General features: G+C 44.7%; 1 protein-coding gene across 2 annotated transcripts in view; it reads right to left on the bottom strand.

Moving 5' to 3' along the window:
- LOC115165709 (nucleolar protein 4-like) overlaps positions 1 to 18,591 on the bottom strand; it is a 39,858-nt gene extending 21,267 nt beyond the window's left edge. For both annotated transcript variants that reach the window (XM_029719006.1, XM_029719007.1), the window contains exon 1: positions 18,020 to 18,591. In XM_029719006.1, the coding sequence (XP_029574866.1) occupies positions 18,020 to 18,361 (342 nt within the window). In that variant the 5' untranslated portion in view covers positions 18,362 to 18,591. The remainder of the gene's footprint in view (positions 1 to 18,019) is intronic.
- Positions 18,592 to 22,985: the final 4,394 nt, after the last annotated feature.

Genomic DNA, 22,985 nt, shown 5'->3' with positions numbered 1-22,985 from the left:
ATTCCAGAAACATAGTACCCTGCATCCCACTGCTAGTTTGCCTCTGAAGGTAAGCAGGGTTGGTTCCTGGATGGGGAGACCAGAGGTAGCTGGAAGTGGTAAAAAAAGAAACCAGTGAAAAAAAAGATGGAAGGTGGGAACTTTTTTTTTCATGAGAGAAAAACAGCTGAAACTTCACACGGTGTCCCAAAACCATGTGTCACTCATATGATATAGATGTATTTTTATTTTTCATGTGATTTGTTTAAGTGATTTCATCATGTGTTTTTTTTTGTAAGGGTGTGTGTGAGCGCATGCATGTATACCACATGGGGATGTGTGAAACTCTTTCCTCAGCCGGAAGTGTCCCCACTAGCGACAGCAAATAGCTAGCTTTTAGTGTGGCGCCGACTGGTAAGAGGCTTTAGGAGGGCGGTCACATGTGCTAGCAAGGCAGAGGTCACAATTTCACATCAGGTACGGTCCAACTTGGGAGGAAATGGTACTCGCAGCTTGTCGTCCTTTACAGTGGTGCCGTGACCCAGATCTACAGTTGCGCTCAGCTCAACAATGGGGTCGCTACTGAGTAAGTTTAAGGGGTGAATGGAGCACATTGGGATGTGTGAAACTCACTCCTCAGCCTGAAGTGTCCCCACTTGTGACAGCGAATAGCTAGCTTTTAATGTGGCGCCGACTGGTAAGACACTTCAGGAGGGCGGTTAAGTGTGCTAGCAAAGCAGAGGTCCCGAGTTCGCACCAACTGTGGGCCCAATCGGGAGGAAGTGTACTCACTAAGCAAGCAGCGTGACGTCCTTTACACATGCACGTGTGTGTATCGGTTCTATATGGAAAAATATATCTGAAACATAATAGTCATGAAAATCGGAAAATATCCTAACCCCCAAGGCTATTAGCTGATGCAGGGCTCGTAGTGTGAATGTTAACAAGATGGCTTTCTTATTCAAGCACTGAGAACAGTGAGTATGATTCAGCAGAGTAATATGGATCAGCACACAGGAGAGAAGAATATGGAGCAACTCAAACAGGGGGCAGGAAAAATCACCACTGGGTCAGCTCTCCTGAGATGTCCAGTGCTACTGTCTGTGTCAATGTAGATCCCAGCTCTACGGGCTGGGTGCCTGTCTGTGTCTGGGGCTAGCCTAACAGAGTGTTTCCTGACAGATGTCACTGATTCAGGCTGCTGCTTCTGGCTCTTGGTATCATCACCCACCCACTGTCCAGAGCACTGCTGGGACTGGGGATAGCGCTGGGTCTAGTGTACTGTGGTGGGCACTGATTTATTTTGTGTTTAGGGAATTAGCTGCCAGATTAGCTTCCCCTTAGCAGAGCTTCTTCACCCCTGCAGAGTCAGTCTCTTTCTCTGTTACACACACTCTGAGATTGCTCCACTGCAGAGAGAGAGAGAGAGAGAGAGAGAGAGAGAGAGAGAGAGAGAGAGAGAGAGAGAGAGATGTCTGGGGCTTCATTTGATGGGCACCACCAACACCACCTCATCCCTGCAGTCAGTGTTTAAAAATAACACCACCTCTAGTCCTGTCCAATGCAGAAAGCTACTCCTACAGCCAGCCCCCAGCAGCTACCCTGCTTCCCATGTAGCTGACCCCGTAACCATAGAAACTGCCACAATCTCTCTCTCGGGCAGGTGTGGTTGGAACTCACATCGCTATGACAGCGGCCTCTCTGCTTAATAGCCTACCTACCACATGGGCTTTCTTTCGCGTGGTCAACGCTGGGTTTTCTCTCTCTCCTTTTCTCCCTCAACTTTTCTGTATTTCATTGTTACATTTGTCTCTATTCTTTATTACTTCCTTGTTTAGGTTTATCTGGTGTATTATTTCCACGAGAAATGAGTTTTATGTAAACAAAAGAACATGTGAACTGAGGCTTATATGCATGGTTTATAGCTCTGAATAGAAGCTAAGGTCAGTGAAACAAAATAATGGAATATTATATGCATCTAGTTGAGTGCCTGGTAGACAGAACAAATGTAGGTTCCAAAAGCTGTGCTTTATGACTAGCTGTGAGATGTCAGGGGATGTGTTCTAGTGTTCCCGGACGACGGTCCAGAGCTCAGAAAGTTCTCTGGCATCACTGAGGAATCTCACTATTTTTCTCTCCTTTGGCATTTCTATCCTGTTCCTGCTATCTGACGTTTCTTTCTCTCTTCCTCCTCCAACTGTGTCCTTCTCCTCCTCGCTCCCTCTGTCCCGTTCATTCTTTCTTCCCCTTCTCCTTGCTCCTGCTCTCCCAAGTGCAAGGTAATGATCGTTGCCATGGCAACTAAAACCAGCTCCCAGAGCAGGTTTGTTTTAATCCGGCCCCACTCCTCTCTCTCTCTCTCTCTCTCTCTCGCCACTCTCCTTCCCTGTCAGCATGTTCTAAATGTAATAGCCTAATGATAATGCTAACAATCCTGATCATCATCACTCCAGTCTCATTTTCCTGATGACATCATCATTATTCAGGACAAAAATAGTGAGTGAGCCAGTACATAATTTTTTTTGCATTCTCTCCAAAATAGTAATCCAACCTAGGATGCTTTTGTACTGCACATACCTGGACATCTACCAGTGTTAGATCTGCTATTGTCCTCTAACACAGCAACACTTTATATCTCACTAACCAAGATTCCTATAGCTGTTGTTGCCTCTTATGCCTCCTCGTTTTTGAGTGAACTGTGGTACAGCAAAGATTCCATCACCCTTGGCAGGAATCAACCTAGAGTCAAAACAGCCATCCATTTTGCTAAAAGATTTTGGATCCCTTTGAAGGGTTGCGTGTGTGTGTGTGTGTGTGTGTGTGTGTGTGTATGTGTGTGCGCGCGCGCGTGTGTGTGTGTGTGTGTGTGTGTGTGTGTCAGTGTCAGTGTCTGTGTCTGTGTGCGTATGCGCATGCTCATGTTTGTGTTTTTAAATGCTCCTCTGTCTGTTTATTCAGCATAGTCCACAAGGTGTATGTTGCGTTGCTGGAGGAGACCAGCTGTTGAATGGTTGTGTAACTATGTGTTCTCATCAGCATCACAGCGTTTTACAGGAGGAAGACATGTCAGCAGCCCTAATCACCATCACCACATAAACCTATCAAAACTCAACTGCAACTCTCTCTCTCTCTCATTCTTCCCCTTTCTCTTTCTCCCCATCTTTCTAATCCCATAGGACTTTGCTCTCCCCATCCCCTCCTATCTCTCTCTCTCTCTCCTCTCCCTGTCCCGCTCCAAACAGCTCTGTTGCTAGGAGACTGGAGGGGTTGAATCGGACCCCCCCCCCCGCCAAAGTGAGAGGAGAGGAGAGAGCAGGAGGAGAGGAGAGAGCGGAGAAGAGGAGAGAGCGGTCCTGCACACAGACAAGTCGGGGGGGGGGGGGGGGGCTGGAGGCAGCTGGGTCACACAGACAGGCCAGTGGAGAGAGGAAGGGAGAAAAACACAGCAAACATTTAAAATGGAAAGGGCACTTTATCCTCAATGGAGTAGGGAGAGCAAACATATAAAGCCCTACAGCCATCACTCCACATACATCATAGGATTTACAGTTATATGTTGTCTCAAATACCGCCAGCAGCAATAGTACAGGTACAGTAAAGCTACACTACCAGTCAAAGTTTTATAACACCTACTCGTTCAAGGGTTTTTATTACTTCTACTATTTTCTACAATATAGAATAATAGTGAAGACATCAAAACTTGGAAATAACACATATGGAATCATGTAGTAACCAAAAAAGTGTTTTATATTTTATATTTGAGATTCTTCAAATAGCCACTCTTTGCCTTGATGACAGCTTTGCACACTCTTGGCATTCTCTCAACCAGCTTCACCTGGAATGCTTTTCCAACAGTCTCGAAGGAGTTCTCACATATGCTGAGCACTTGTTGGCTGCTTATCCTTCACTCTGCTGTCCGACTCATCCCAAACCATCTCAAATTGGTTGAGGTTGGGGGATTATGGAGGTCAGGTCTTCTTATGCAGCACTCAATCACTCTCCTTCTTGGTCAAATAGCCCTGGCACAGCCTGGAGGTGTGTTGGGTCATTGTCCTGTTGAAAAACAAATGATAGTCCCACTAAGCCCAAACCAGATGGGATGGTGTATTGCTGCAGAATGCTGTGGTAGCCATACTGGTTAACTGTGCCTTGAATTCTAAATAAATCACAGACAATGTCACCAGCAAAACACCCCCACACCATAGCACCTCCTCCTTCATGCTTTACAGTAGGAAATACACATGCGGAGATCACCCGTTCACCTACACCGCGTCTCACTAAGACATGGAGGTTGGAAGCAAAAATCTCAAATTTTGACTTCAGACCAAAGGACAAATTTCCACAGGTTTAATGTCCATTGCTCATGTTTCTTGGCCCAAGCAAGTCTCTTCTTATTATTGGTGTCCTTTAATAGTGGCTTCTTTGCAGCAATTCGACCATGAAGGCCTGATTCACACAGTCTCCACTGAACAGTTGATGTTGAGATGTGTCTGTTACTTGAACTCTGTGAAGCATTTATTTGGGCTGCAATTTCTGAGGCTGGTAACTCCAATGAACTCTGCAGCAGTTAACTCTGGGTCTTCTATTCCTGTGACGGTCCTCATAAGATCCAGTTTCATCATAGCGCTTGATGTTTTTTGCAACTGCACTTGAAGAAACTTTCAAAGTTCTTGAAATTTTCCGTATTGACTGACGTTCATGTCTTAAAGTAATGATGGACTGTCGTTTCTCTTTGCTTATTTGAGCTGTCCTTGTCATAATATGGACTTGGTTTTTTACCAAATAGGGCTATCTTCTGTATACTCCCCCTACCTTGTCACAACACAACTGATTGGCTCAAATGCATTAAGAAGGAAAGAAATTCCACAAATTAACTTTTAAGAAGGCACACCTGTTAATTGAAATCCATTCCAGGTGACTGCCTCATGAAGCTGGTTGAGAAAATGCCAAGAGTGTGCAAAGCTGTCATCAAGGCAAAGGGTGGCTATTTGAATCTCAAATATTAAATCTATTTTGATTTGTTTAAGACTTTTTTGGTTACTGTCACACCTTGATCTGTTTCACCTGTCTTTGTGATTGTCTCCGCCCCCCTCCAGGTGTTGCCCATCTTCCCCATTATCCCCAGTGCATTTATACCTCTGTTTGTCTGTTGCCAGTTCGTTTTCTTTCGTAGAGCCTACCAGTGATTTTCCCTTGCTCCTGTCTTTCTCTAGTTCCTGTTTTCTAGTTTTCCTGTTTTTGACCATTCTGCCTGCCCTGACCCTGAGCCCACCTGCCGTTCTGTACCTTGTCACACCTCCCTGTATTACTGACCTGTGCCTGCCCTGACCTTGAGCCTGCCATTCTGTACCTTTTGGACACTGCTCTGGATTACTGACCTCTGCCTGCCCTTGACCTGTCGTTTGCCCTGTTTTTGTAATGAACTTTTGTTACTTCAAAACAGTCTGCATCTGGGTCTGCTCCTGAGCCTTGACAGTTACTACATGATTCCATATGTGATATTTCATAGTTTTGATGTCTTCACTATTATTCTACAATGTAGAAAATGGTAAAAGATAAAGAAAAACCTTTGAATGAGTAGGTGTTCTAAAACTTTTGACTGGTAGTTTATGTGTAAACTAATTAATAATTATGAGGTATAATAGGCTACAGTACATGAAAAGATAGCTGTAATGATATATTTTTGTACCTTTATTTAACCAGGTAGGCCATTTAAGAACAAGTTCTCATTTGCAACTGCGACCTGGCCAAGATAAAGCATAGCAATTCGACACATACAACAACACAGAGTTACACATGGAATAAACAAAACATACAGTCAACAATACAGTAGAAAAAAAATGAAAACAAAAAGTCTATATACAGTGAGTGCAAATGAGGTAAGTTAAGGCAATAAATAGGCCATGGTGGCGAAGTAATTACAATATAGCAATTAAACACTGGAATGGTAGATGTGCAGAAGATGAATGTGCAAGTAGAGATACTGGGGTGCAAAGGAGCAAGAGGATAAATAAATACAGTATGGGGATGAGGTAGGTAGATAGATGGGCTATGTACAGGTGCAGTGATCTGTGAGCTGCTCTGACAGCTGGTGCTTAAAGCTAGTGAGGGAGATATGAGTCTCCAGTTTCAGAGATTTTTGCAGTTCGTTCCAGTCATTGGCAGCAGAGAACTGGAAGGAAAGACGACCAAAGGAGGTGTCAATATCGGGTGTATGAGAAGCAAAGTCAGGTGCAGGAGAGAAGCGAAATGTAACCAAGCGCACTTTATTATAGTTCCAAAATATGAGAGCACTATAAATGCGCTCAAAACAACGGAACTTAACCAAAGTAAAGCGCGTAAATCAAACACCACGAAAAACATGAAACAATTACACACAAAACATGATGGGAAACAGAGGGTTAAATACAAGTAGATTGATTGGGGAAATGATAACCAGGTGTGTATGGAAACAAGACAAGACAAATGGATAATAGAAAAATGGAGCGGCGATGGCTAGAAAGCCGGTGACGTCGATCGCCGAACGCCGCCCGAACAAGGAGAGGAGCCGACTTCGGCGGAAGTCGTGACAGGAGGAATTGGCTTTGGGGGTGACCAATGAGATATACCTGCTGGAGCGCGTGCTACGAGTGGGTGCTGCTATGGTGACCAGTGAGCTGAGATAAGGCGGACCTAGCAGAGACTTGTAGATAACCTGTAGCCAGTGGGTTTGGCGACGAGTATGAAGCGAGGGCCAACCAACGAGAGCGTACAGGTCACAATGGTGGGTAGTGTATGGGGCTTTGGTGACAAAACGTATGGCACTGTGATAGACTGCATCCAGTTTGTTGAGTAGAGTGTTGGAGGCTATTTTATAGATGACATCACCGAAGTCGAGGATCGGTAGGATGGTCAGTTTTACGAGGGTTTGTTTGGCAGCGTGAGTGAAGGATGCTTTGTTGCGATATAGGAAGCCGATTCTAGATTTAATTCTGGATTGGAGATGCTTAATGTGAGTCTGGAAGAAGAGTTTACATTCTAACCAGACACCCAGGTATTTGTAGTTGTCCACGTATTCTAAGTCAGAGCCGTCCAGAGTAGTGATGCTGGACGGGCGAGCAGGTGTGGGCAGTGATCGATTGAATAGCATGCATTTAGTTTTACTTGTGTTTAAGAGCAGTTGGAGGCCACGGAAGGAGAGTTGTATGGCATTGAAGCTCGTCTGGAGGTTAGTTAACACAGTGTCCAAAGATGGGCCAGAAGTATACAGAATGGTGTCGTCTGCATAGAGGTTGATCAGAGAATCACCAGCAGCAAGAGCAACATCATTGATGTATACAGAGAAGAGAGTCGGCCCGAGAATTGAACACTGTGGCACACCCATAGAGACTGCCAGAGGTCCGGACAACAGGCCCTCCGATTTGACACACTGAACTCTATCAGAGAAGTAGTTGGTAAACCAGGCGAGGCAATCATTTGAGAAACCAAGCCTGTCGAGTCTGCCAATAAGAATGTGGTGATTGACAGAGTCGAAAGCCTTGGCCAGGTCAATGAATACTTCTGCTCAGTAATGTCTCTTATCGATGGCGGTTATGATGTTGTTTAGGACCTTGAGTGTGGCTGAGGTGCACCCATGACCAGCTCAGAAACCAGATTGTGTAACGGCCGTTGAAGGGAGTAGACCAAGGCGCAGCGGGTTGAGTGCTCATATTTAACTTTTATTGAACATGAAAACAAAACAAGAAACGAACGACAGCTTAACAGTTCCGTCAGGTACAAAACACTAGACTGAAAACAACCACCCACAAACACAAGCTGAAAAACCTCTACTAAATAGGACCTCCAATCAGAGGCAACAAGAAACAGCTGCCTCCAATTGAAGGTCAAACAAAAATCCTAAACATAGAAATAGAAAAACTAGACACAGACATAGAAATATACTAACATAGAACATAAATCAAAAACCCCGAAACACATAAAACAAACACCCCCTGCCACGCCATGACCAAACTACAATAACAAACAACCTATTTTACTGGTCAGGACATGACAGTACCCCCCCAAAGGTGCAGACCCCGGATTCACCTCACACAAAAAATAAACCCCAAAACAAAAATAATCCTAAACTAAAGGGAGGGAAGGGAGGGTGGCTACCGTCACCGATGGCTCCCGTGCTACACCCCCCCTCCCCAACCTCCTACTACGGAGGTGGCTCAGGCTCCGGCCTTACTCCCCAACCTAACCTGTCCACCCCCGCTACATGCTTATTATATTTTACCCCTCCCGAAGTCTCTGGGCTATGGCGCAGCGCTGAAGACCTCGGGCTGATGCGCGTCGCTGGAGACCTCGGGCTAATGCGCGTCTCTGGGAGCTCCTGACTGGAGGGCGACCCTGGGAGCTCCGGACTGGAGGGCGACTCTGGGAGCTCCGGACTGGAGGGCGACCCTGGGAGCTCCGGACTGGAGGGCGACCCTGGGAGCTCCGGACTGGAGGGCGACTCTGGGAGCTCCGGACTGGAGGGCGACTCTGGGAGCTCCGGTTCCGGACCCAAGGGCGACTCTGGGAGCTCCGGTTCCGGACCGTAGGGCGACTCTGGCTGCACCGGTTCCGGACTGTAGGCCGCCTCTGTCGGTTCCGGACTGTAGGCCATCTCTGTCGGTTCTGGACTGTAGGCCTTCTCTGTCGGTTCCGGACTGTGGGCCCTCTCTGTCGGTTCCGGACTGTGGGCCGTCTCTGCTGGCTCCGGACTGTGGGCCGTCTCTGCAGGCTCCGAACTGTGGGCCATCTCTAGACGGGGTAATGTCGCCGGAAGCTCTGGACGGGGCACTGTTGCCGGACACTCTGGACGGGGCACTGTTGCCGGACACTCTGGACGGGGCACTGTTGCCGGACACTCTGGACGGGGCACTGTTGCCGGACACTCTGGACAGGGCACTGTCGTCGGAAGCTCTGGACGGGGACTGCGCACTGAAGGCCTGATGTGTGGGGCTGGCTTAGGAGGTGCCAGACTAGGGACACGCACCACAGGGCTAGTGCGAGGAGCAGGAGCAGGACGAGCTGGACTGAGTTGACGCACTGGATGCCTGGTGCGTGGGCTGGTACTGAAGGTACCAGACTGGAGACACGCACCCCAAGGCTAGTGCGAGGAGCGGGAACAGGACGTACTGGACTGGACTGACACACTGGAGGCCTGGTGAGTGGTGCTGGCTTTGGAGGCTCCAGACTAGAGACACGCATCTCAGGGCTAGTGCAAGGAGCGGGAGCAGGACGAACTAGACTATGGGTAAGCACTGGAGGTCTGGAGCGCACAGCCTGCACAACCCTTCCTGGCTGAGTGCTCAATGTAGCCTGGCCACACTGAGGAGCTTCCACCGATCACACCGGCATTTGAATGCTTCTTCTCACTACAGTGCGCATTTCCCCATAGCTCGGTTCTGTCTTGACTCGATGCTCCCCATAATAAGCACGAGGAGTTGGTTCAGGTCTATTGCCTGACTCTGCCCAACTCCCCGTGTGCCCCCCCAAAAAACTTATTTGGGGTTGTCTCTCAGGCTCCCGTAGCTCCCGTAGCTTGTCCTCCTATAATTGCCGTTCCTTCTGCCAGGTCCATCCTTCGGGCCGGTGCTCCAATCCCCGCTGCTTGGTCATCTTGTGGTGGGTGGTTCTGTAACGACCGTTGAAGGGAGTAGACCAAGGCGCAGCGGGTTGAGTGCTCATATTTAACTTTTATTGAACACGTAAACAAAACAAGAAACGAACGACAGCTTAACAGTTCCGTCAGGTACAAAACCTTAGACTGAAAACAACCACCCACAAACACAAGCTGAAAAACCTCTACTAAATAGGACCTCCAATCAGAGGCAACAAGAAACAGCTGCCTCCAATTGAAGGTCAAACAAAAATCCTAAACATAGAAATAGAAAAACTAGACACGGACATAGAAATATACTAACATAGAACATAAACCAAAAACCAAAAACCCCGAAACACATAAAACAAACACCCCCTGCCACGCCCTGACCAAACTACAATAACAAACAACCTCTTTTACTGGTCAGTACATGACAGATTGCATAGCGGAGAAGGTACAGTGGGATTCGAAATGGGACGGTAATCTGTTTGTTAACTTGGCTTTCGAAGACCTTAGAAAGACAGGGTAGGATAGATATAGGTCTGTAGCAGTTTGGATCTAGAGTGTCACCCCCTTTGAAGAGGGGGATGACCGCGGCAGCTTTCCAATCTTTGGGAATCTCAGACGATACGAAAGAGAGGTTGAACAGGCTAGTAATAGAGGTTGCAATAATTTCGGCAGATCATTTTAGAAAGAGAGGGTCCAGATTGTCTAGCCCGGCTGATTTGTATGTGTCCAGATTTTGCAGCTCTTTCAGAACATCAGCTATCTGGATTTGGGTGAAGGAGAAAAGGTGGGGGCTTTGGCGGGTTGGTAGCCAGGTGGAAAGCATGGCCAGCCGTAGAGAAATGCTTATTGAAATTCTCAATTATAGTGGATTTATCGGTGGTAACAGTGTTTCCTAGCCTCAGAGCTGTGGGCAGCTGGGAGGAGGTGCTCTTATTCTCCATGGACTTTACAGTGTCCCAGAACTTTTTTGAGTTAGTACTACAGGATGCAAATTTCGGTTTGAAAAAGCTAGCCTTAGCTTTTCTAACTGCCTGTGTATATTTGTTCTTAACTTCCCTGAAAAGTTGCATATCACGGGGGCTATTCGATACTAATGCAGAATGCCACAAGATATTTTTTGTGCTGGTCAAGGGCAGACCGGTCTGGAGTGAACCAAGGACTATATCTATTCCTAGTTCTACATTTTTGGAGTGGGGCATGCTTATTTAAGATGGTGAGGAAGGCACTTTTAAAGAATAGCCAGGCATCATCTACTGACGGGATGAGGTCAACAGGTCACCTTTTAAAGTCCCATCTCATCGTGGTAAACCCATCAGCAAGGTAATGGACGCATAAATAGGAAAGCCCTAGTGTCCTCAGTGGGGAAGGGGTAGAAGGGGGGTACCACAGTGAGGAAGGGGCTAAGGGACTAGGACGACCTAATAGGGTGAAAAAGATATAAAACATAATCTCCTTGACCCTCTTTTTAATACGTACCTTCACCCTCTCCTCTTTCTGCCGGCCACCCTCCTTTATTTCCTCCCTTTCTCTTTTTTTCTCCCTGTTCCTTTGCTCACTCTGTTCTCCAGACTCTGTTCATGTTCCAGTCACCACCCCCAAACGGAACATTTTAATGTACTACACATTCGCTCTGCAATCTGGGCCTAAAACATTCCTTTTATCATTGTGTTATTACTACATAATTACTATATATTTTCTATTCATGTTACTCTGGTGTAGTTTGTTAAATATTGGTCCTACTACTGCATAAGAAAATTACAGTAGCAGAGTGTAGTAGTAAGATTCAACACTGAGTCGTAAGGCTGTGTGTGCGTGTGCGTGTGTGCGTGCTGTGATCTGGAGCAGAGCTCAAACTCTCTCCCACACAGAGGCGAGGCCTCCAGACCAGTTAAAAATTGTGTTAATTTCTCCTCCTATGGGAGCAAAGAACTGTCTCTCCATGGCAACAGAGAGGGTGCTTAGAGGAGGAAAACCGAGCAGGGCGATCAACGACCCCCCCTTTTGTACGGACACACACACACACACACACAGTAACATACATATTTTTAAAAACAAAAACACACACACTCACATATGAACCCACTGTGATATCACACTCCGTGCACAGCTTACTAGAGATTAATTACAAACATATTAGCAAAAGGCTAGGAACACATTGGCTTATAATATGTAGACCTATTGAATTCCCTTGTCCTAGAAGAGGCCTCATTCACACAAAAAGTGATTAGATTGTGTGTCTATGTGTGTAATCTACATCCAAAGCAGAGGAACCTTGCACATCATTTATTAGGAGACACTGAGGGTCCAAATTCAATATATTTAATTTTGTGTAAAATGACCTGTATAGGGATCAGATTGAGGAGGCACTCTCCCATGGCCAGAGAAGCACTAAAATAACCACAGCACACAATCACTCCTAAAAAAGTAGGTATCTTGGAGATATGGTTTGAGAGAGACCTTGTTGCAGAAACATCGACATCAAAAGCAATCTTTATTATAATGCCTTGTCCTTTTTATATTAAGGGGGCAATCTGCTTCATCCATTTTTGGACATCTGAATTAATGTATCCATTTATTCTTGAAGAATATTTTTTTACCTTTATTTAACTAGGCAAGTCAGTTAAGAACAAATTCTTATTTTCAATGACAGCCAAGGAACAGTGGGTTAACTGCCTTGTTCAGGGGCAATGACATATTTTTACCTTTTCAGCTTGGGGATCTTCCAACCTTTTGGTTACTAGTCCAACGCTTTAACCACTAGGCTACCTGCCACCCCATGATATTAACCTAGAAATGTTTCATGAGCTTAGTTCAACTGTCGTTCCCCATCAGAACCCCAAAAATACGCTTATTTTACTCCAAGGTTTGAAACAAAGCAAATGCAAACAAACATTATATAGCCTCAAAACATGGTTAAAGCTATAATTGTGATATACAGTATATCATGGATGGCCAATCCTTGCATCCATAGTTATGTCTATGAATTTGAGAGTGGTTACATTTCTCCAGCCCTAACCCTCAGCTTTTTACCAAAACAGGGGTGGGGAGAACGCTTTATTATTGTTTCAACTGCCGATTGCCGCTTTAAGGTCAATTGTCCCCCATCTCGCCAGGTGGAGAGTGAAGTGGTGGCTTTGGGTAAGGTATTCAGCATTTGGTGTAGACTTAATAACCCATGCGCCAACCCATAGAGACTGAACAGGAGGGATAAAACAATGGCTAGATTATGCTGGAGTTGTGACATGCAAAACTGTTAGCATTAATGCAAATGTTGTTGAATGAAAGGAGCACTATTCTTTTGACTCCGTGCCCTTCTAACAGAGGGGAGCTCTCAGGAGAAGTGGAATAAATAATCAGATAATAATGATGATGTTCATGCTCCATTTTGATGGCAGAACACAAATATTTAGTACTTAATTGCCGTTCCATGTCTGCCTCAGAGGGGGACATACTTCACAACTCCAACACCGCCCAACCTTTTCTTTCTGTTGTCTTTCATTAAGTTACAATAATATATTCACTGGTTTACAGTTCACTGGGTTACAGGGTTACAGAGCGTTTAAGACGTCAATTAACCCTTTATGCCCTTTATGACAGCACTTCCTACAACCTCAGTCTCAACACAGGTAGCTTACATATGGAGTCCCATGCCTAAGGCTGTGCTGTGTGTGGTGAGAAAGTCCTACCAAACCCAGACTGTGAATGAGGGATAGAGATATTTACAGGTTGCTGTTGGCATAGCAACAAAAAGCAACCGCTCTCATCCATTAAAAAAAAAATCACTGCCATATTCTGAGCAACAAAAGAGAAATTAACACAACATTCCTCTTTGAAATGGAGGGCACACCTATTGCTGAATAAATGATTATATGTGCAAACTAGATAAGTGTTAGACTATACTATATATGGTGGCAGAGTATTTTATATCTGCTAATAATAATAACTAAAAATAACAGGCCGGTATGAATTAATGAGGTAATAGTGGTGTGTGAATGTACCACTACAGTGTGCATGTCTACAGTAGTGTATGACTGCAGAGCGTCTCACCGTGCCGTGGTCTATCTATGGTTTTATTCACCTCCTCTCTGCTTGGGGTCTAATCACGACATAATGAGAGTTAAACGAAGTTGCATCCCCACACTGAGGCCTGCTGGATTCTCTTAGCACTGGCTGTTCTGCTGCGTTCACCACATTTTTGTTTTTTATTTAACCTTTATTTAACTAGGCATGTCAGTTAAGAACAAATTCTTATTTACAATGACGGCCTACCAAAAGGCAAAAGGCCTCCTATGGGGACAGGGACTGGGATTAAAAATAAAAATAAATTAAATAAAAATATAGGACAAAATACACATCACGACAAGAGAGCCAACACAACACTACATATGTTGGAAACTCGGAACTACCGAGTTAAAACGAACATAAGTTATTTGCTAGAGCTTCTTATTGGTTGATTCTAAAACTTCCCAAGTTGGAAACTCGGGTATCATCGTTCTACAATTAGCAACCAAGTCGGAGATGTCTCAGTTTCCGACATGACTTGAATGCAGCATTAGTCATACAGAAGGAGAGCAAGAGAGAGGACTGGGATACAGGCAGAGACAGAGAGTGTGAAAGAGAGATAGAGACTCCATACAATCCCATCAACTGTCTGAAATTACGATTACACCAGGCCCGTGCAGCAAAACTGTTTAAATCCACAAATCCCTTTAGTCAGTATCTGTCTCCTTCCTTCCACTCATGGGCTATCCTGTATAACGATCTCTGTGTTTACACCAACTGAAAACCGGTTCCTTTCTGCCCATCCACCACCATGCCATCCCCGCCCACACCCCCACCCCCTCATTTAGACCCCGCAGTGAAACTTGGCACACCCCAGGAGCAGCTGCAGAGAGGCCGCCAATGCACACGCTGTGGAAACACACCCCCACCACACAGGAGGGGTACTGGGGGGCATTGGGCATTGTGGTTTTGTACTCTCTGTCTGTGTGTGTGTGTGTGTGTGTGTGTGTGTGTGTGTGTGTGTGTGTGTGTGTGTGTGTGTGTGTGTGTGTGTGTGTGTGTGTGTGTGTGTGTGTGTGTGTGTGTGTGTGTGAGAGAGACAGAGAGAGAGAGAGAGAGAGAGAGAGAAAGAAAGGGAGAGAGAGAGAGAGAGAGAGAGAAAGAGAGGGAGAGAGAGAGAGAGAGAGAGAGAGGGAGAGAGAGAGAGAGAGAGAGAGAGAGAGAGAGAGAGAGAGAGAGAGAGAGAGAGAGGGAGGGCAGGTCTAGGCATACCTTTTCTCTGTATCTTGTATGTATTTATCTGGGTGGCACATGGCGTAGGCCTGAAGCAGACAGAGCGAGAGAATGAAGAAGAGAGAGAGATCTGAGGACTGATAGCACATGACCGTTAAATCGACTGATACACTATCTACCACTCAGCAAGGGAACAGTCCAGGATGACATACCACTGGCTGACAGACAAGAGAACACACACACACAAACCCCCTCCACACTCACATTGATACACATGGACCTTTCTCGCATCTAGTTGCACCTCAACTTCACTATTTGACATTCTACTTCCCACTTTAATTAATGATTTAATTAATGTTGTAATTACTGCCTTGTGTTTGCTTATGTTTTTCTCTTTGTTGTGAAGTTTTGCACAGGTGGGGGCTGGACATGGGGGAGTCCACTGCTGTTTCCCATCAATAATTACATATGTGATATTCAGGAATGCTCTCATTTAGTAGGACTGGAAATCCCACATAGTCCTCTACAACATAATTTGCATGCTCTTCTCACTCATGCATGGAGTAAAAAAATGGTTCCCTGCCCAGGCTCCAACCTTGTATTTCTGTAGATCTGTACATTTACAAACTTAGCCCTTACAGATTGACTTCAGTTTAGCCATTTCTGGGTTTGTTTCTTGGACATCAATCTGTGTCAAAATAAAAGGCTGTGGCCCACAAGCACTGTAAGATTGATAAAGTGTTGAAAACGAAGACATTTAAGAACTATAATATGACATAATGACACGTAAAGTGTAGACTGATTCCTGTGGGTAATAAATGTTGTCGCTCAAAAATCTATCACGACATCCATAACAAACACAAAAGAAAAAGGTAATGTAACGCTTTATCATCAAAAGGTAATGTAACGCTCCATCATCAAAAGGTAATGTAACGCTCCATCAGCAAAAGGTAATGTAACACTCCATCATCAAAAGGTAATGTAACGCTCCATCATCAAAAGGTAATGTAACGCTCCATCATCAAAAGGTAATGTAACGCTCCATCATCAAAAGGTAATGTAACGCTCCATCATCAAAAGGTAATGTAACGCTCCATCATCAAAAGGTAATGTAACGCTCCATCATCAAAAGGTAATGTAACGCCCATCATCAAAAGGTAATGTAACACTCCATTATCAAAAAGGTAATGTAACGCTCCATCATCAAAAGGTAATGTAACACTCCATTATCAAAAAGGTAATGTAACGCTCCATCATCAAAGTCAGAAAAAAAGAAAGACAAACAAAACTAAATCTCAGACTCTAGATGCACCTGCCAAGAGGCTTTCACATGAAAACAATATAACTGATTGGAAATAAGTGTTTAATTAAGCAGAAAAATAAAGGCTATGCATTTACACAGGCAACACACCTGAGGAAGAATCGGTTGTATAATCCACACCTTAGTGGTACTGATATTTCAATGTAGATATCCTAATTGGAGTCTTTTGTTCACACTAATCTTAAGGGTCCTTGGAGAGCTTGACCCAGCACCATGGTGGGGGTTGGTGTGATTCCCTGAAGGCATCATATAAAATGGTGGCAATCTCAATTGACACTGAACACACACAAAACCTCTACTATACTGTGCCTAAATGGTGTATGTATTCTTAACCTTTGGTCAGTCATCCTAGACAATCACTGTATCAGAATGGCTATCCATCTCCAACCCTAAAAATAGTCTACCTAAATAAATCATTTAGATTATCACCTTAGATTAACACAGGATTAACAAAATCCAAATCAATGTCTATTGTATGAGATGATCAAATGGTGAAATCATTCGAATTTAAATCCTAAACAGAAGTGGTTTTAACTTTAATGGAGGGAGGATTCCATTATACTGATGCTGAATAGCCTACTCTTTTGTTCCTGCCTGAGACCCTCATAAAGACCAAATACGCACGGTTACTGCGCTCATTTCAAACACTGTACAAACGCAATATCACTGTTATCTATTTATAAGCAAACATGAGAATAGAACGTTTGATGAATGTGAATAAATGCACTAAGGGGGATAAGTCATAAAAATACATGCAATGTAGTGTACCAGCGCAAGGCGTGCATGTGGACCGACCCGCATCTATCCTGCACAGGACAATGCTAGGTGGTGGGGTGCACACATATCCTACTGTAACTATAGCTAGTTTTGCTTTTCATAGCATGACCATATTGTCAATAGAAATGTATGTTTGTCAATTAGTTCAAGACATTCAAACGAAAAAAAATATGCTCATGGTTACAATACATTTAGGCTAGGATGTTCAAGGCTTGTGGAGCGCAATTAGCCCTCCCCATTGAAAATAGGATGGCTTTGGGGATTTATGCTATCATACGAGGTAAAGGTGAACATGATCAAATATTTGGATAATCTATAAACCCTCACCTCTACCTTCCTTACAATGCCCTCCTCCAAGGGACACACCAACCACCCCGACATCCCCCATTTGGGCACGCTGCTGGCACCCAATGTATGCGCGTTCACTCAATTGTCCTACATGGCAGGAGTCTGGACCAGACATAGGCTACTAGGCATATGCCTACTTTTATCATTATTTTGTGAATGGGCTATCAACTCATAAATACTGCTTAGTAGCATAACGCACTGCATCTCAGTGCTACATACACCCTGGTTCGAATCCAGGCTGTATGACAACCGGCCGTGATTGGGAGTCCCATACTGCGGCGCACAATTGTCCCAGCGTCGTCCGGGTTTGGCCGGTGTAGGCCGTCATCGTAAATAAGAATTTGTTCTTAACTGACTTGCCTAGTTAAATAAAGGTTACATTTAATAATACAACAATAATGCTAACGATTCGTTAACAGAACATTAACCGAGTCATTCGCGAGACGAGCACAGAATGATACCCCACACTGGCGATTTTGCCTCTTTATGCACCGGCGTTGCTATGGTAACTGATCGGGTTGGGAGTATGACTGCTCTGTTCAGAGGATGAGAGTCGGAATAGGTTAGAGTCTGTGAATAGGTTGGGGTGAGGAGGGAAAAACAAACACGGAAAAGTTGTAATCAAATAGCCTATGACAGGTACATGTGGTTGTGGTGAAATCAAATGGCCTAGGTTTAACTGATGGTATGGGACTTGTCATGCGACCACGCGCATACACACACAAACACGCACACTTTACCGTTGACTTGACCGGGACATATAGGACGGGCTTCCCTGACGCTCCTTTCTTGTGCTCCCCGAGGATGTTGCTCCCGACCTGAAACCCTTTCGACTTCACCCAGAATTTGAATTTAGCGTTGATGTGACTATTGTCGACATACATGCTGTCCGACTCTTCGTTTTGCAACAATGTCTGCATGATTTTGTTGTATTTTCGCCGGGTGACGGTCTTTGTTTTACCCGAGTCCCCATATGTCCGGAGGCACCAGTCCTGAAATTCACGGAACATCTCAGCCTCTAAAACGACGGGACTCTGGCTTCTTTTCGTTATATCAGTGCATGATGATTTTTTTGTTGCCATAGCGTTCGCTCTTATAACCCGTTTGTCCCTTCAAATAATAGGCTATAATAGCTAGGCTACTAAAATGCAGGTTTCCCCCTCCTCTGCCCGTCCCGCGTCGAGGAGGATGGTTCCGCAAATGGGATGGCTTTCTCCCTTTCCTTAAACTGGATTAAAGGCGTAGGAAACTGATTCGGGCAGCAGCTGCACACCTGTTTGCAGAGACGCTTTGCCTGCTGTCCCGAACCGCAACGGCAAAATGTCACTTGCTCACATATTCCGATGAGGAACTGAGGGAGGGGGCTGTCCTATAGAGCGGGTATTTCCCACCTGTGCGTAAACGGTCTCTAGACTGGAAGCTGAGATATGGATAAAAAAAACACAGTGCTCACTAAACAATAAAGAACAAAGGATGAGGGGAAAACCTTGAACCGTGGTTTTCTAATGAACTACTTTTAGACATCCGACCTGATGCAGGCTCAAGTGAAAACCGTAACAATTCTCAAACATTTAGGCTACTCGGTATTGAGCCATGTAGGCTATCCTATCATCACAACCAGTCACGCGCACCGGGGATGTTTCCCTGCTTCCCACCTGTTTGAATGGGACCTGCGCGTGCACCATCCCGAACCGCCTATAGGACGTTCCGTAGAAATGATATTCTCAAAGAAGCAATAGGATATAAATGCAAACCAAGCATTTTAGGTTAATTTAAAGGCGTTATCTGTAAGGGAATGGGAAATTACAAGGTGCATTATAGGCAGCAGCCTAATCGTAGAGTGAAAATGTCCGATACACCGACGACGCCTCTGCATCAATGAAGAACTATGATTCTTTGAAGAATTTCCTCAAATATGAATAAGACATGTTAAATATACACTGTTAATTTGGTGGTCATGAAAAAGCAGTCTCTTGTCTTCACTCACAAAAATAGACTGATATCAGATCTGGTCCGGACAGAAGACTGAATTATAGACCTATAGCAAATATAAATGGTGCATCTGTCCCACCCAAAAATGATAACTATTGCACATAGTCTACAGTGAGAGATGCACAAGCATGTAAAGTATCAACTCTGTCTGTCTATGTGCTATTCCACCCACATTGACACAAAGAAAATCCATGGAGTTCAATAGACTCCGATCTGAGGTAAAATGCTCTTAATGCTCTCTATGTTTTGGCATTCGCCTGGCTAGTGTCCTATAATGTTCCAGTGTGTTCTCTGTGTCCATGTGTGTGTGAGGCCTCTGTAGAACCATGCCGGGACTGCTGCTGGTGGTGACTGCTCCTGTTGCCATGACAGCAGGGCAGCAGAGGTGGGATGCCCCATCCTCATCTCTCCATCCTCCCTGACTCACACCAACACACAACGGAATTCTGGACAATAATACCACCCCTCTGCTCTCGCCTCCATATCCTAACACTGAATAATGAACAGCTTCAACTCAATCAATAGGTCCCTGACCAAATAACAATGTGTTTGTGTGTGTGTGTGTGAGAGAGAATTTATTTTTTCTTTTATTCAGCCACACACAGATGTGACTATTTCTTTTTGTTTCTTCATGTGGTATTATTTTGATACATATCTCTCTGGCAGGACTGGCCTGCATTAGTGAAGGTTGAGTGGATTAGCCAGCCCACTGAGCGGCCCGGCTCAAGGCTACATAAGTCCCAGCATCTGCTAGGGACATGGTTTGAGATGCCGCCGGAGTAGGAATGTTAAGTTGTTTCACAGTTTTTCTTGTTTGTTAACTCCTGATGTCACAGGAACACTGATGTAAACGCTGCTCAATCTGATAAATCACATAACCAAAGGCACGTGTGTGTGGGTTTGGTATATTTGAACCTGAAATGAATTTGGATCAACATAGACACACCATCACTGAGCACAGACATGACACAAACACACACGCACGTGCGCACACAAGACAAGACCTCTGACTGAGAGGACCTTTAACCTGGTCCAGTGTACCACTGCACCCCATTCCACAATCAAATGAGGTTCAGCTGGTGGGAAGTCACACTTTCTCACTCCTAATGAGGCGATATAGTGCTGGAATTATTGCCACCATCCCCCACTATAATGATTCTCCACACCAAGGGGTGGCTAGGGGTGACTCTGGTGCTGACAGGCTGAGCTTACAGTGTGTCAGGCAGCGAGGGAGAGAGAGAGAGTCAGAGAGAGAGAAAGAGAGAAACGGAGAAAGGGAGAGAGCGAGAGAGACAGAGCGAGAGCGATGGAGAGAGAAAGAGAGAAAGACACAGAGAATGAAAGAGAAAGAGAGAGAAACGCAGAGAGAGAGAGAGAGAGAGAGACAGAGAGAGAGAGAGAGAGAGACAGAGAGAGAGAGAGAGAGAACAAGAACGAGAGAGGAGAGAGAGTGTGGCTGAGATGGATGGAGACAGAGAGTGTGAGACTGAATGAGAGAATAAGAGGCTGCTGAATCAGTCTCAGTTAGAATGACAAGTTAACCTTGCACTGCGCACTGATCCCAAACATACTGGTAACTGCACCTTCTTCTTTCTGTACTGATCTTCTCCATATGATACTCCACTCTCAGAGAGACGATCTGTTGACTGCTGCCACCTGGAGGTCATTCTTTAGAACTCCTGCTTTCAGTTTGGTGAGGGAGATTGGGTTACCTATTTATTCAGGCATGGTATCATGGACCAGAAATTAGTCATCGGACCACCAGAATTTAGATTACTGATCTGGAATAGTGGCGAGCTTAGGGTTGCGAAATCAAACAAACAATCTCAGTTCATCTAATTATGTTTTTAAATGTACTTATTTCTATAAAATATACAGTACCAGTCAAAAGTTTGAACACGCCTCCTCATTCAAGAGTTTTTCTTTATTTGACTATTTTCTACATTGTAGAATAATAGTGAAGACATCAAAACTAGGAAATAACACATATGGAATCATGTAGTAAATAAAAAAGTGTTAAATAAAAATTTATGAAATATTTGAGATTCTTCAAAGTAGCCACCCTTTGCCTTGATGATAGCTTTGCACACTCTTGGCATTCTCTCAACTAGCTTCACCTGGAATGCTTTTCCAACAGTCTTGAAGGAGTTCCTACATATGCTTCACTCTGCGTCCAACTCATCCCAAACCATTGGGACAGCAAAGCCAGGAGGCAGAATGGGCACAGTTACCATGGAAACACAAACGGCCCAGGCAAATCATGGCAACTGGTAACTAAGTAACAGGAAATGACAGACCATAGAGGCCGATAGGCCTGGTTAATCATGGAGTGAAAGAGGTATGGGAGAGAGGGAGAGAGGGAGATATAGACAATTATGCTTGCATATTTCTTTTCATGCTTTAGTACAAAATTAAATATTGAATACCTTTGAGCATAGTCTGGCAATTGTTTGTGTGTGTGTCACAAAGACAAAGAGCTAGAGCATATACTGCAGGCCAATTATTTCTCCCCCAACCCCATTGCAGCTGTTTATGGGCTGGGCTCTGATCGTTTGAGAGACTCTTATAGGCTGATTAACTCTGGGTCTGTTTACTCAACTCTAATAGCGCTCCCAGAGAGAGGCTGATAACACAAAGAGGGGGCCGTAGCTTTGCTCTATAGACTACAGAAGAATCTACAGTTGGAAACCACATGGTATTAATACGCAGGAAGCACTTTGTGGAGAGGAGAGAAAGGAGTAAGCAATAGGTGTCATAGGCTGTTGAATTGGAAGAGCTCCACTTTTCAAACTCATAAAACCCCACAAACACATACAGTCATTGTATTTATACCCATGCAGCAAACACTCAGCCAATAACACCTGCATTGAGATTTTCCAGTTTCTTCTGGCCGTTAGAGAATAGAATTGCCACTTATAGTATTTGGACATTACAGTGTGAAATATGTGTGAAATAAAAGGTTATAGAATAGCAAAAGATAAAAATGGATAGATGATAGATTTGATAAAAAATATTATATTTTCTATCATCTGTATTATATATTTCATTGATCTATATATAACCATGGGTATCACAATTCTTAACACGTCTGTGATTTTATTTCACCATGGGGGGAAATCTACAATACTGTGTAAATGAACAATGTGGGTTTCATTGAATTAAGTGAGTCAGAACCCAAGACGATAGATGGCGCTGTTCAACAATCCTAAAGTCTTAGTGAAGTCTACAATGTGAGGACTGTGTGTGCAAGTGCATGCATGTGTGCAGGCTGTACTTTTACTCAATTGAAGTTTCATTGGGACTTGTGTGGTTCCTATTGTAACTGAGACTCGGAGCCATGGAGGTCTTTGAGGTGTGCATCAAGTCCCTCTCTAGGCTGCAAAGCTATGTCCTCAGGAGGCTGCAGAAAGACCCTCACAAAGTTTTGTAGATGCACCATTGAGAGAATCCTGTCGGGCTGTATCACCGCCTGGTATGGCAACAGCACCGCCCACAATCGTAGGGCTCTCCAGAGGGTGGTGCAGTTTGCCCAAAGTATCACTGTGGTTACACTGCCTGCCCTCAGGACACTTACAGCACCTGATGTCAGGATCCGGCCTGTTCACCCTGCCATCATCCAGAAGGCGATGTCAGTACAGGTGCGTCAAATCTGGGACCGAGAGACTGAAAAACAGCTTCTATCTCAAGGCCAGTAGACTGTTAAATAGCCATCAC

Source organism: Salmo trutta, chromosome 28 (genome assembly GCF_901001165.1).
Source record: "Salmo trutta chromosome 28, fSalTru1.1, whole genome shotgun sequence".
NCBI lineage: Eukaryota > Metazoa > Chordata > Actinopteri > Salmoniformes > Salmonidae > Salmo > Salmo trutta.
This window is presented reverse-complemented; position numbering and strand designations above follow the sequence as displayed.